The 14666-nt window shown below is 51.2% G+C and overlaps 2 protein-coding genes across 2 annotated transcripts in view; one reads left to right on the top strand and one right to left on the bottom strand.

The window, feature by feature from the left end:
• LOC107116690 (chromosome unknown open reading frame, human C1orf50) overlaps positions 1 to 3424 on the bottom strand; it is an 11258-nt gene extending 7834 nt beyond the window's left edge. Inside the window, exon 1 of the mRNA XM_015418658.1 lies at positions 3242 to 3424. Coding sequence (XP_015274144.1) covers positions 3242 to 3424 — 183 coding nt within the window. The remainder of the gene's footprint in view (positions 1 to 3241) is intronic.
• Positions 3425 to 4128: 704 nt separating this feature from the next.
• Positions 4129 to 14666, top strand: part of P3H1 (prolyl 3-hydroxylase 1) — a 28339-nt gene continuing 17801 nt past the window's right edge. The window contains exons 1-5 of the mRNA XM_015418657.1: positions 4129 to 4531; positions 9173 to 9325; positions 10440 to 10592; positions 12464 to 12653; positions 14431 to 14562. Of these exons, the coding sequence (XP_015274143.1) occupies positions 4169 to 4531; positions 9173 to 9325; positions 10440 to 10592; positions 12464 to 12653; positions 14431 to 14562 (991 nt within the window). The 5' untranslated portion in view covers positions 4129 to 4168. The remainder of the gene's footprint in view (positions 4532 to 9172; positions 9326 to 10439; positions 10593 to 12463; positions 12654 to 14430; positions 14563 to 14666) is intronic.

Genomic DNA, 14666 nt, shown 5'->3' with positions numbered 1-14666 from the left:
TATTGTCTACTCAGACTGGCAGCGGCTCTCAAGGGTCTCAGGCAGAGGCCTTTCACATTATCTACTACCTGAACTTTTTTTGACAGGAGATGCTGGGGATGGAACCTGGAACTTCTGCATGAGGAGGAGGAAGGAGGAGGAAGGAGGAGGAGATTGGGTTTATACCCTGCTCTTCACTTCCCAAAGGAGTCTCAGAGCGACTTACAATCTCCTTTCCCTTCCCCTCCCCACAACAGACACCCTGTGAGGTAGGTGGGGCTGAGAGAGCTCTTTAGAGGACTGCTCGTGAGATAAGAGCTCCGAGAGAACTTATGGCTGACCCAAGGTCACACCAGCAGCTGCATGTGGAGGAGTGGGGACTCAAACCTGGTTCTCCCAGATTAGGGTATGGGACCACACCAAACTGGATCTCAAGCAGATGCTGTACCACTGAGCCATGCCCCCTCTCTCACTCCAACCTGATTTTACCATGATCTTTTCCCTGAAAGAATACAGTGCAAGCAAATGAGTGTGTATTCTGGATGGATAAGCGCACATTTTTCAAAGATCCCAGCCACAGTGGTGGCATCTTCTGTCAGCCGCCCACAGCCACCATTTCCCCTGACGTACCACCAGAGAGCTTTTTGAGGGCGTAAAAAAAAGTCTTATAGCAATTACTGAGGGATTTTTTTAGCCTTCAAAAACCCCTTCCAAGGAAATGGCAAAGGGAAAATGCAGGGGGAAATGCAACTGATGGAGGAGAATATCCACAGAAGACCCCCTGAGGATCCTCCACACTGCCAATGCAAACGGCTCTTTATTTTTAGCAGCAAAGAATGCAGAATTCCCCCCCTGTGAAGAGATCATGGATCTATCTACAGGCAGGACTCAGATGATAGAATGCTCCTCCATAATGAAAACCCCATGCACACAGAAACCCAGTGTATCTGGGAGAAGATATTTTCAGAGGTGCTAGTTTTCTACATATAAGTCTACAGGAGCATTCAATCATATAAGGCCTCATGTACAGTTTGAAGCAACATACAGTGAATGTTAAGCCAATATAGAGAGGGGCCGTGGTAGAGCATCTGCTTGGCATGCAGAAGGTCCCAGATTAGGGTCCCACACCTCCAGATCAGATATTAAGTAATGTGAAAAACCTCTGCCTGAGATCCTGGACAGCTGCTGCCAGTCTGAGTAGACAATGTTGACTTCGATGGGTGGTCTGATTCAGTATATGGTACCGTACTTTCATGTGTCTGCTATGCTGCACACTCTAATATACTTAATTTGGGAGACTGCCCAGCTTGGTGTAGTAGTTAAATACGTGGACTCTAATCTGGGAGAACCGGGTTTGATTCCCCACTCCTCCACTTGCAGCTGCTGGATGACCTTGGGCAAGCCATAGTTCTGGCAGAGCAGTTCTCTCAAGGACAGTTCTAGAAAGAGCTCTCTCAGCCCCGCCTACCTCACAGGGTGTCTGTTGTGGGGAGGGGAAGGGAGTTTGTAAGCCGCTCTGAGACTTCGAGTGAAGGGCAGAGTATAAATCCAATCTCTTCATTATTATAACTTATATACTTCTGAGCTGTGCATCAAAATGTCACAGGCTAGACCTCTGGCATTAAGTTGCCTTAAAGCCCACAAGTTTTCTTTTTCTCTCTACCTTCCTGCATATGTATATATATCTGTTAACTGGATCCATTTCACACATCTGACAAAGTAGTCTCTAGCCCTTGAAAGCCTCTGCCCCAAGAAACCTATAAGTTTGTAAGGTGCCACAAGCATCATATGTAGTCTACGTTGATTTGCAAAAAACCCAACAACTTTCGTGCACATTCTAATATTTGGGATTGGTCCTAACAGAAGGCATTAGATGACTTCTAGATGAAGCCAAGAGACTCTTTTGGATTTTCCTGCCCAGCCACTGAAATTCTGAATGGAAACACTGAGCCCTTGATGCAAATGAAAGACAGACACTTTGCACGTGCTTAGAATGACTCCTGCAATATTCCAAGCCCCAGCTCAAATGCAGGACTCCCTTCCCACACACAGCATTTTTGGGCTCACCACCACAGGCAACTGAGTGAAGATTAAAAATCTCTTGCTTCTAGCCCTGCAGGAAAAGTATCATGGGTGCAAAAGGCCCCTCATGACAGAGGGAAGATTGGCTTCCTGGCCCAAGCCTTCGCAAAACACGGGAAGACTGAAAGAAAGAAGACTGTAAAGAAACCTTACCGGACAGCTACAGATCATCCTCAATGTTTTAAAAAATCCCTGTACATTTAAAGATTCAGGTGGCTAGCTGTGTTGGTCTGAAGCAAGAGAACAAACTTTGATTCCAGTGGCATCTTTAAGACCAACAAAGCCTAATTCTGGGCGCAGGCTTTCGTGTACATAAACACCTCTTCAGAAATCTGCATGCACACAATCAGTTATACCCAGATTTAAACTTTGCTTGTCTTAAAAATGTCACTGGAATAAAACTGTATATTTAAAGGAGCATTTTCCCAACAGCCAGTTAAGGGCTGCAAACTGCTGAAATAGGTCCATGTGCACAATGGGAAGTGAACGGCTTCCTGGTGATATGCACAATCGCCCTTTTTTGCAGTCCACTGTCCTTGGCGCATTCTTATGGAAATCTGTGCACAGAATCAGGGCCACACTCTGTAACTCTTAGGCATGCTAACCTGGGAGGAAGCATAAGCCCTATTGAACTCAAGGGAGGCCGAACCTCTGACTAAAGCAGGTGTACTTAACATCATGGCCCACAACACCCATATTTACATTTATGGTGATACTATTGCTTGGGGAGGGCGGGTCCAATCGCACAGAATGAGGTGTAGGTATATTTTTAGCCAAGCCATCAAAACTAAATCCGTATTTGGCTTGGGGGGGATGGAGAAGCAGGCAGCCTACGCTTTGCTTCAGATCACCTCAGTATTCAATTACTCTACACGTCCATAGCATGGAGGGGGTGCACTGTATACACGCCTTGCTTCATAGGAAGAGAGGCACACTGCAAGTGTTCGTCTCACCTGCCTTTCCCTCGAAGTCAACAAGAAAACGAGGTCCTGCGCACCTACTCAGAGGCAGATGAATCGGGAACACTGAGAGCCCGTACCCAACAGTGGGAGGGACAGGGAGACTCTGCACATGCTCAGGGGACACTCTGCGAATGATCAAGGGACAACGTGGGCGTTCTGCGGAAACCCGGCAGCGGGAAGCCCTGGGGGCACTCTGCACACGCCCAGAGGCGCCCCACCTTCTGCACTTCCTCGGCCAGAGCCACCAGGTCCAAGGGATCCGCCTTCCGCGAGCCGGGCCTCAGCTGGACACCCCCGACGCTACCGCGTTCCACCAGCGACGAGCCCTGCAAAGCCGGACCCGAAGAAGCCGCTCCACCGTCAGCCCCCACCCCGGACTCCGCTTCCCCGTTGACCGCCATTCTGAAGCTGGCCTCAGCCCCGCCCACAACGAGTGATTGGATACCTATCACCTGACATTCCAAAAGGAGGCGGGACCACCTGCATTGGGGGCGGGACTTAGAGGCTAAGCCGGTCCGGTAGGAAGCGAGGGGCGTGGCTTAGTCTGTTCTCGTGGTTCCCCGTTCCCGAACGAACTCTCGCGTGGTTGACACCCCGCGGCCTCAAGGAGGCGCAGCGAGGGGGCGAGGCTCGAAGAAAGAGGCGGGGCCTAGGCGTGACGACAGAGAGAACTCGAAAGCAGGAGGCGTGGCTTTGGAAGGGGGCGGAGCTCTTGGCTACCTAACGACCTGGCCTTTGTGGACGAGGTGGGGGATAGTGAGGGGCGGGGCTTGAAGGAAGAGGCGGGTTCTACGCGTGACGGCAGAGAGAACGCTAAAAGCAGGAGGCGTGGCTTTGGAATAGGGGCGGAGCTGCTGGCTGCCCACCGATCTGGCCTGCGGGGCGGGAGAGAGTGAGGGGGCGTGGCTTGAAGTGAGAGGCGGGGCCTACGCGTGACGACAGACTGGACTCTAAAAGCAGGAGGCGTGGCTTTGGGATAGGGGCGGGGCTTTGGCAGCCTACCGATCTGGCCTTTGTGGCCGGAGTCGGAGGCTCCTGAGGGGGAGTGGCTTGCGAGCGCTGGGCGGGGCCTCTTGCCCGTCGGGGCGGGATCTCGGCTTGCGGTCGGGGCGGAGGCGGACCCGGCTCTGCTGCCGCCCGCCGACATGCTGCTGGCGGCCGGCGCGGACTCTTACGGGCGGGGGGACTGGGGCGCCGTCATCTTGCAGATGGAGCGGGCGCTGAGGTCTCGGGAGGCGCACCGGGCGCGCCTGGTCCATTGCCGCCTGCTCTGCTCCAACGCCAACCGCACCGACGCCGCCGGGACCGACTCGTCCTCGCAGCCGGCGGGAGCCCGACAGCGGCGCCAGCTCGACGACCTCCGCTTCTTCCAGCGGCTCCTCCGCCGCGCCGCCTGCCTCCGCCGATGCCTCCCCGACGGCGCCTCTCGGTACCACCTGGGGGAAGAGACCGAGCTGGAGTTCGGCAAGCGCAGCCCTTACAACTACCTCCAAGTGGCTTATTTCAAGGTACAGGGGGGGGGGCTGGAGTCTGGACCAATGTTCCCTCTAAACTGTGGAGTCCTGTGAGCAAGAATTGTTTTTTGTCAGCTCCTGGGGGCATTAAAGTTGTGAGCGAGCGATTTGGCTCCTGCATACAGTCTTTTGCTCTGGAGCCATCCTTCCTGAGCTAGGACAAAAATGTGTGAGCCGGAGGCTAAAAAACTGTGAGCTAGCTCACACTAACTCAGCTTAGAGGGAACACTGGTCCGGACAGACTGGGAGCAAGTGCTGTCTCTACGGGCTTGACCCGAGGGCTCTAGTTTAGTGGTGCCAGTCTCCAGGTGAGACCTGGGGATTCCCTGGGATTACAGCTCATCCCCAGGGTACTACAGAGATCAGTTCCCCGGGACAACATGGCTGCTTTGGAGGGTGGGCTCTATAACGCTGCACCCCACTGAAGTCCCTGCCCTCCCCAGGCTCCATCCCCAAATTTCCAGGCGTATCCCAACCAGTGTTCCCTCTAAGCTGAGTTGGTGTGAGCTAGCTCACAGTTTTTTAGCCTCCGGCTCACACATTTTTGCCTTCGCTCAGGAAGGGATGGCTCCCGAGCAAACTGATTTATGCAGTAGACAAATTGCTCGCTCACAACTTTAATGCCAGTCGCTCACAAAGTAGAATTTTTTGCTCACAGGACTCCACAGCTTAGAGGGAACAGTCCTGCCCAAGACGTGTTTACTCGGGAGGAAGCCCAGCTTGGAAGAACTGCAATCTGCACAGAATTTGCAGACCAGTCACTTGGTCCCTGAGTTCGGTGGAACTTCATACTCAAGCATAAAAATGTAGAAAGAACCCTGCTGGATCAGACCAGTGGTCCATGGAGTCCAGCATCTGTTTCCTATCTACAATGGCCGATTCAGTTGCCCTTGGAGGGCCAGCAAGCATGGCGTGGAAGCCAGATGCCCAATGAAGGGGGTGTGGTGAGGGAGTGAACAAGCCAGGAGGCCCTGTGTTCAAGTTCTGCCTCTCCTGCAAAGCCCCTGGGTTGTCTTGTGCCCGTCACTTTCTTTCTGCCTCAGCCTCTCCTCTGCAATGGGATGCTGATAATATTGGCCTACCTCAAAGGGCTGTTGTACTAATTACAAAGTAGAACAAAATTTGAGTCCAGGGACACCTTGAAGACCAACAAAGTTTAATTCTGAGTATAAACTTTTGTGTGCATGCAGCTGAGGAAGTGTGCATGCAGATGGAAGCTTAGACCCAGAATTAACCTTTGTTGATCTTCAAGGTGCCCCTGGACTCCGACTTTGTTCTAGAGTCCATTGATGTCATTGTTGGCCAGCCAGGCCTCCTGAGGCCCACCCTCTGCCCTGCTGTCACCTGCTATGAAGAGGCAAGGTTTTCCCCCTTGGGCTCTTTTTGTAGCAGGAACTCCTTTGCATATTAGGTGACACACCCCTAATGTAGCCAATCCTCCAGGATCTTACAGAGCTCTTCTTACAGGGGCTACTGTAAGCTCTTGGAGAATTGGCTACATTAGGGGTGTGTCGCCTAATATGCAAAGGAGTTCCTGCTACAAAAGGAGCCCATACTGCCCTTGCCGGCTGCTCAGGAAATGGTGGGATGGTACCCTCAGGCATCCCAACTGGTGCGTGAGGCCTGGCAGTTGTTCCCTTCCGAAACCGGATTCTCGCCCTTCCTTGGCTCGTGCCCCACTGAGGGTCAACAGCGGTGGCGCCGACCTGCTTTGGGATGCTGGATGTGTCTTAGGCCAGGCCTGAGATGCAGAGGGGGATCTGGGGACATTTGAGCCGTGCCCACACCGTCACCCTTGGATGCCGACAGATCCAGGCAGCAGAATCTTTCACTCGCAGCTGACAATCCCCAGATTCCCGTGGCATCTCTGATCCACAGGGAAGCCAGAACAGTTTCCCCTTTGGGAAGCAATGTTGAAAAGGGCATGGATTTTAGACAGTGTGGACATGGCGGGGAAGGCAACGGGAACTAAAGTCTCAAAGGCGCTCTCTCAGTGGCTGTCCTGGTGAATCCAACACCGTCCCTTGCCCAACGGTTGATTTTAAAAGGACTTTTCTCTCTCCCAGTTCTGCACTGCCAAAAAAGGCCGGGCCTCACTCCCTACTGCAATTTCTGTTCTAGCTCTTTTTTCTTTTCTTTTTTGCCACATGTTCACTCCAGCGGCTTACAACGGTCTCCCCCCCCCCCTTCCCCTGAAGCTATAGGTCTGGCCCCTCCTCTCTTCCGCTCCCTTCTTTCCTTAGGAGGGGCAACGTGCCACGTCAAGGGGGGGGGGCTGCCCCAGTCTTCATGGGAAATCCCGCACAGGGGGAAAGGAGGGAGATGACTCCACCAGCGTTTTGCATTTCGGGGTGGGACTGAAAACTGAAGCAGAGAAAGCAAATGTAGAAAACACTTATTTTTCTTCCTCACCCCTTCCTCTGCGGCTGGTTGTTAATTGGTTCCTAAAGATGGAAACATCTGGCTTTGCAACTGGGGTTTCCTTTGGAATGTCTGCTGCCGCTGTGATCGTTCAGAACCAGACATCACATGATGGATGGAATCCGCTGGCGTGTGATTGAGCTGCCGAAAAACCGGCAGAGGGAGATGTGATGGGCACAAGGAGGAGCGGGACCAATGCTCCCTCTAAGCCGTCTTGTGAGCAAAAATTCTACTTTGTGAGCTGCGGGCATTGAAGTTGTGAGCGAGCGATTTGGCTGCTGCATAAATTAGTTTGCTCTGGAGCCCTCCTTCCTGAGCTGAGACAAAACTGTGTGAGCCGGAGGCTAAAAAACTCTGAGCTGGCTCACACTAACTCACCTTAGAGGGAACACTGAGCGGGGACCCCTGTGGTGTTGTTGGGGGGGTGGTACATCTCCCCCTCCCCTGTTCCACTCTCCTATGCTGCTTTTTAGTCCCATTTGAGGAGGAGCCCCCCCCCCAAATACTTCCCCACCATGATTTATATTGGGCTTTCTGTGTCCGTTGAAGATCTGGCTCATGGGATTCTTTGATGCCCAAGATTTTTAGTAGACCACGAAAGCTATCTCAGGAATATTTTATCGCAATGCTCAGGGAAAGTCAGACCAGAACAAACTGGTGATATTATCTGCAGATAGAGATAAATGGCCAATGCAATTGGCCAAGTCTGTGCCCTGGGTTATACAGTCAAAAGCTCTCATACATGTTTTGTCAATGAATAGTTTGCTGGCTTTACTGGATTGCTCATTATCATTACAGGGATAGTAAGCTATTGTCCTGACTTGGATAGCCCAGGCTAGCCTGATCTCATCAGATCTCAGAAGCTAAATAGGGTTGGCTCTCACGAGTATTTGGATGGGAGACCTCCAAGGAACACCAGGGTTTCTGACGCGGAGGCCGGCAATGGCAAACCACCTCTGTTCATCTCTTGCCTCTTTGCCCACAGGGTCGCCAAACGTCAGCTGCCACTTGATGGCACTCTCTACCACCAAGCTCTTGTTAATTCTGCTTCTTTTAGCTTATGGAGGTTATGTTTGAAATGTTTATTATGTAGCTGAATTACACTTTGGGAGGGACCCGTTCCCATGTTGTCCTGTGTGACCAGTCTCCTCCTTCTTCACCATCGCCACCCCAGTACTTTAAAGAAGCCATTACTGGGGGGGCGGAGGCTAAACCCTTAAGCCGAACAGGGGGGAGAGACGCAGCGCTTCCCATACTGCGGTTTTCAGAATCAGGCCCTCGCTGCTGCTGTTAGCCTTTTGGTGTGAAAGGGCACTGCTGCTTTTAATAGATTTTTTTTTTACTTTGATTTGATTTCTGTTTTAATTTCGTAGAGTGTGCAAACATTAGTCCAGGTTGGAGGTTTCAAAGGCACGCACCCAGGGGTCATTTTGTAGAAAAATAGGTGCAGGAACTCATTAGCGTAACTCATTAGCGTAACTTATTTGCAAATGACGCGGAGGCCAGCAAAGGCAAACCACCTCTGTTCATCTCTTGCCTCTTTGCCTACGGGGTCGCCAAAAGCCAGCGGCCACTTGATGGCACTTTCCACCACCAAGCTCTTGTTAATTCTGCTTCTTTTAGCTTATGGAGGTTATGTTTGAAATGTTTATTATGTAGCTGAATTACACTTAGGGAGGGATCCGGTCCCATGTTGTCCTGTGTGACCAGTCTCCTTCTTCTACACCATCGCCACCCCAGTACTTTAAAGAAGCCATTACTGGGGGGGTGGAAGCTAAACCCTCACGCCGAATAGGGGAGAGAGATGCAGCGCTTCCCATACTGCGGTTTGCAGAATCGGGCCCTCGCTGCTGCTGTTAGCCCCTCGGTGTGAAAAGGCAATGCTGCTTTTAATAGATTTTTTTTTTTACTTTGCTTTGATTTCTGTTTTAATTTCATAGAGCGTGCAAACATTACTCCAGGTTGGAGGTTTCAAAGGCGCGTCTACTGCTGCCGTAGTTTCATAGAACCTCCGCACACACTGGCAGTCTACCTGTAAATGCTAGTTGGCAAGGCGATGGCAGCAGGCAACGGGTTCTCGGATTCATATCCAGCTCGTGGGCTTCCTAGAAGAATTTTGGTGGCCGTTCTTGGATAAAGCATTTCGGACGACATGAACCTTTTGATCGGAACCTTGCATTCTCCCTTGTTGAGCCTCTGCTTTGTTTTCCTCAGATCAACAAGTTGGACAAGGCCGTGGCGGCGGCCCACACCTTCTTTGTGGCCAATCCCGACCACATGGAGATGAGGCAGAACCTGGAGTATTACCAGATGATGGCCGGGGTGAAAGAGTCGGACTTTGTCGATTTAGAAGCCAAGCCGCATATGGTGAGCCGACAATCCACGTGCTCTGGTTTTTATTTTTTCCGCTGTGCTATCTTTGACTGAGGGCTGCTGGGAGCAGGGGGTGGGGCTTGTTGCATGTGCCCGCCCCCTGGCCTCTTTACTTCCGGAACTCCGCTCCTGTGTGCTCCTGCAGGAAATGACGCCTGCGCGTACCACAACAGCCAGATGCTTGCTGCCCTGGAGGGACTGTGGCTTTGGTGGACCTAGAGAGACCAGAAGAAAGGCCCTGCCTACATCTCCAGAGCTAAGTGTGCCCTGAGGTCTCTACCAGACTTATGCATGGGGACAGCGCTGGCTCTTCGGCTTTGAAACGGAGATGAGCACCGCAACCCTAGAGTCGGATTCGACTGGCTTTCGAGCAAGGGAACCTTTACCTTTATCTTCCTTCAGTAGACTTGTAATTGCACCGCAACCTGGTGTATAATCCGGGTTTCTCTTTTGTGAGGCAGGCCACGTTTGCTCCACCTAGATGTGGTTTGTGCGCTTTGATGATGCTCTGCCACTGAGCTATGACCCCTTAATGTGGCCCAGGCCATGCCCTCGGTGCTGTTCAGATCTCCAAGTTTGCATGGTGTCATGGTCAAACTAGGACTGGGGAGAGCTGGGTTCGAATCACCTCTGTGCCGCTGACCTTAGACCAACCGTTAAACCTACCTCACAGGGTGGTTGTGAAGACAGAATTGGTTGTGCATTTACAGGTTGTGAAGACCTCTCTCTTGAAGCTCTCTTCACGTCCTTGGGTCAAACAGGTTTGTTAAATGTGCACCACATGACATTTCAAGACCAGTCGACGCTCTAATTCCCTGATGCCCACAGGCATAGATTGCATTAAAAGGGGGTAGTAAAAATGCACAGAGGAGAAATCGGTCAAAGCCTACTGCTGCCGTAGTTTCATAGAACCTCCGTACACACTGGCAGTCTACCTGTAAATGCTAGTTTGCAAGGTGATGGCAGCAGGCGACGGGTTCTTGGATTCATATCCAGCTCATGGGCTTCCTAGAGGGATTTTGGTGGTCGTTCTTGGATAAAGCGACATGAACCTTTTGATCGGAACCTTGCATTCTCCCTTGCTGAGCCTCTGCTTTGTTTTTCTCAGATCAACAAGTTGGACAAGGCCGTGGCGGCGGCCCACACCTTTTTTGTGGCCAATCCCGACCACATGGAGATGAGGCAGAACCTGGAGTATTACCAGATGATGGCCGGGGTGAAAGAGTCGGACTTTGTCGATTTAGAAGCCAAGCCGCATATGGTGAGCTGACAATCCACGTGCTCTGCTTTTTATTTCTTCCACTGTGCTATCTTCCTTCAGTAGACTTGTAGTTGCACCGCAACCTGGTGTATAATCCGGCTTTCTCTTTTGTGAGGCAGGCCAAGTTTGCTCCACCTAGATGTGGTTTGTGTGCTTTGATTAAGAGCCATTTGGTGCGGTGGTTAGACATGGGATTAGGGCTGGGGAAGAGCTGGGTTCGAATCTACCTCTCTCTTGAAGCTCTCTGCATGTCCTTGGGTCAAACAGATCTCAGCCTAACCTACCTCACAGGGTGGTTGTGAGGACAGAATGGAGGGGGAGGGAACCATATATGGTGCTCTGAGCTCCTTGGAGGAGCAGCCAGATAAAATGTCCTGAATTCCACCTTGCTATCCATTCATCCAGCCAGTTTGGTGTAGTGATTAAGAGAGGTGGAGTCTGATCTGGAGAACCGGGTTTGATTCCCCACCCCTCCTCCACATGCAGCCAGCTGGGTGACCTTGGGTCAGTCACAGTTCTCTCAGAACTCTCTCAGCCCCACCTACCTCACATGGTGTCTGTTCTGGAGAGGGGAAAGGAAGGCAAGATTGTAAGCCACTCTGAGACTCCTTCGGGTAATGAAGAGTGGGATATAAAACCAGCTCTTTCTCTTCTTCTATGTCCCCCATCCTTCTAAGGTCCTCCTATGTCTTCCTCAAGTTGACTTAAAAGCCAAGAGAGTGGTTCGTTCTTTGGGCTGAAAGATTTGCTAGAACAAAAGGTTAACGTGTCACTAGTTGTTATTGTTTGTCCAAAATTCCTCAACGACTGCGGTGTGCTAAAAAGCAAACTATTCGTGCATGTGCATTTTCACATATGCACAGTGCAGATGAAATGCATCCCCTGCTCTGAAACTGAATTGCTAGAGGGTGGGTGGAAATCTGACCCCAATAACAACTGTAGCACTAATCAAATTTGTGCCGGACATCCCTGAAAGCAATGGTTGCCGAACAGTGGTTCAGGACCCTGAAACTGGGTCCTGACTTCCTCATGGGTGTAGGAAGGAGGAGGAAGAGGAACAGGGTGAGTGGAGAGAGGAGGCTTGGTGGCAGTTTTAGGTTTGTGGCTGCAGAAGGTGCAAAATGGCGGTGAAAGAGAGCCTGTGGCTTGGTAATGCTAAATTTTGGGAACAATAAATAGCATGTAAATTGCTCAGTGTTAACTGATGTGGGATTCTGGTATTTCACGTCTGGGGACTGGGGAAGTAGTGTGGCGCAACTTACAAATTGGTCCTGAAAAGTAGGGAATATTTACAAGCGGGTTCCACTGTCCTGAGCCAAACCCCCCCAGCCCGAAAGCTGGAGGTAGCCCTGCCGCTGAAGACCCACTTAGCCTACCTGTCTACCTTTCCGAGTTGTTTAATTCTCATCGTTGACGCTCCTCTTCAAAAACAAACAAAAATCAGCCCGGGTAAACTGAATTCTCAGCCCTGGTAAACTGAAGCTGCCTTACTGCATCAGAGCCACGGTCCATCCAAGTCAGTATTGCCTACTTAGACTGGCAGCTGCTTTCCAGGGTCTCAGGCAGAGGTCTTCCCCCATCTCCTATTGCAGAGTCCTTTTTTCAACTGGAGATGCCAGGGATTGAACCTGGGACTTTCTGCATGCAATGCAGATTCTCTACCACTGAGCCACGGCTTTCCCCCAAATCATGCAGCTTACGTGGCTCCTTTTGCAGAATCCTACTTGAAACGAGTGAAAAGCAAAGCAGGGCAATTCAAACTCTATTCCGTCATCCCTGGGGAAATCTTGTTTAGACTTTTTTGCAGCCACTTGTGTCTATACATGCCCTTAAACGCCTCTTTTCTTTCCTCTTTGTGGCACGTTCTGTAGCAAGAATTCCGCCTGGGGGTTAGCTACTACACAGAAGAGCAACCCCAAGCGGCTGTTCTGCATCTGGAAAAGGCGCTGGAGGAGTACTGGATCGCTGACACGGACTGCCGGGCCCTCTGCGAAGGGCCGTACGATTACGAAGGCTATAATTATCTGGAATACAATGCAGACCTTTACCAAGCTATTATTGGTGAGCTCGGCGCAACGTATGGGAAACCTCATGTGAAAAGAAGGGGAAGAGGGGCTACGTAAATATGCCCCGTGACAATTTGTCCCCAAACTTTAGGATTCCAGATAGGGACAGGGCTTGGCCAGCCTTCTGTTTTTGTCCCGATCTCTGCATATGTTAGTTCTGCAACCAATTCTAGAGGCTTGGGTATATTATCTGTGCGCCCCAGTGGACCTGCACATAGACTAAATCACAGTGGGAAAAGGGACCTGAGCCAAAGCCCCCACCCCCAAAAGCCTCGATGGGGCTGCACAATCTCACTGCAGCTTGATTTTGTGGCCCCTTGATCGCCATGTCAGAAAGGAATTCTGAGGCCATCACAAGTGGTCTCGCTTTGCCCTGTGATTTATTCACCGCTGGGTTCCAGACCTGGTAATCTGTGTGGTGTGTAGTGTTTGCAGTGCTAGACTGGGACTGGGGAGACTTGGGTTCAAGTGTGCACTCCCCTGGAAAGCTCTCTGGGTGACCGCGGGCCAGTCACTCTCTCTTAGCCTAGCCTGCCTCACGGGGTTACTGTGAGGATCACATGGCAGAGGGGGGAATCATGTACGCCCCCTTGGAAGAGAGGTGGGATACAAACGTCATGGACAGCATGGCCTGAAATCTCCATAGAACAAAACAAAGGAGCCTGGAATAGTCAAAATAAATGCACTTTATATTGTTGTCGTCAGGGCTTTTTTTGTAGAAAAAGCCCAGCAGGAACTCATTAGCATAATAGGCCACACCCAACAGCAGAAACTCATTCGCCTATTAGGCCACACCCCTGACAGCACAACTCATTGGCATATTAGGCCACACCCCCATGTTACCAGAAGTGTGGTTATCCAGCCACACCCACCTTTTGCTTCTTATTCTGTTTACCTTGTTTGTGGTCAAAACCCAGGGCCTTTTTTGTAGCAGGAACTCCTTTGCATGTTAGGCCACACACCCCTAATGTAGCCAATCCTAATGAGTGTCTGCTGTTGGGTGTGGCCTATTATGCTAATGAGTTCCTGCTGGGTTTGGCCAACTTGGAAGCCAGCCGGAACTCTGTTCCTGTGCGTTCCTGCCCAAAAATAGCCCTGGTTGTCGTGTAGAATATGGATAAGGCTAGAGTGCTGGGGAAGCTGTGCTGTTTCCCAAACTGAAAACGACCCCCTTCCTCAGCACTGCTTTTAACCCCAGTAGGGAAAAAGACTGGCATCCCTATTGTGCCTGTCCCCCCCCCCTCCCCCCTTAGGGTTTAAAGCAGCCTGGAAAGAAAACTTTTTTGATTGGGAAAACCATTGTGGGGAGGGAGCGTTAACCTGCCCCCCATCCCTAATGCCACACCCCAAATCGAATTACGTGGGATCCAGTGGCATCCTAAAGGCTAACAAAATTCATTCCAGCATCAGCGTTCGTGCCTTAGAGGTTGCTTCATCAGATGCTTTGGAATGTCCACCCAAAGCAGCAGAACTTATATTTGGAGTTCAAGCAACAGAAGGGGGAGGAGGATTTAGGAAGAGAAGCCAATGGAAAAAGCATACCCAAAGAATCCGCAGTCCATTCAGAGAGGGTGAAAACCGCTCCCATCTGTTGCTAGATGCGCAGAGTAAACGTAGAATCTAATTATGGCAAATGCAGGGTGAGGCGCATGAAGCAGATGTATTTGTGCAGCACAGAGGCCATATAAAGTTACACCAGCCCTGACCCAAGTGGTTTTGCAGCAGCCCGGCCGTGCCTTTTCCACCAACGATCGGCTCTTTGCCTTTGCCAGATCATTACCTGCAAGTCTTGAGCTGCAAGCAGGCGTGTGTGACGGAACTCGCTTCTGAGCCCGGTCGGGAGAAGCCCCTGGAGGATTTCCTCCCGTCCCATTTCAACTACCTGCAGTTTGCCTACTACAACAGTAAGTCGGGTCCAGCGTCTGGTGCTGCTCTCTTCCTTCCTCAGCTGCTTGGGAAGGGAATAAAGGAGTCCTTGTCCCCCCCCCCCCCCGGAATTGTTCCAACC

The sequence above is a fragment of the Gekko japonicus genome, unplaced genomic scaffold (genome assembly GCF_001447785.1).
Source record: "Gekko japonicus isolate JY-2015 unplaced genomic scaffold, Gekko_japonicus_V1.1 scaffold558, whole genome shotgun sequence".
NCBI classification, from domain to species: domain Eukaryota; kingdom Metazoa; phylum Chordata; class Lepidosauria; order Squamata; family Gekkonidae; genus Gekko; species Gekko japonicus.
The sequence above is the reverse complement of the archived record's forward strand: the minus strand, read 5'-3'. Positions and strand labels throughout refer to the sequence as shown.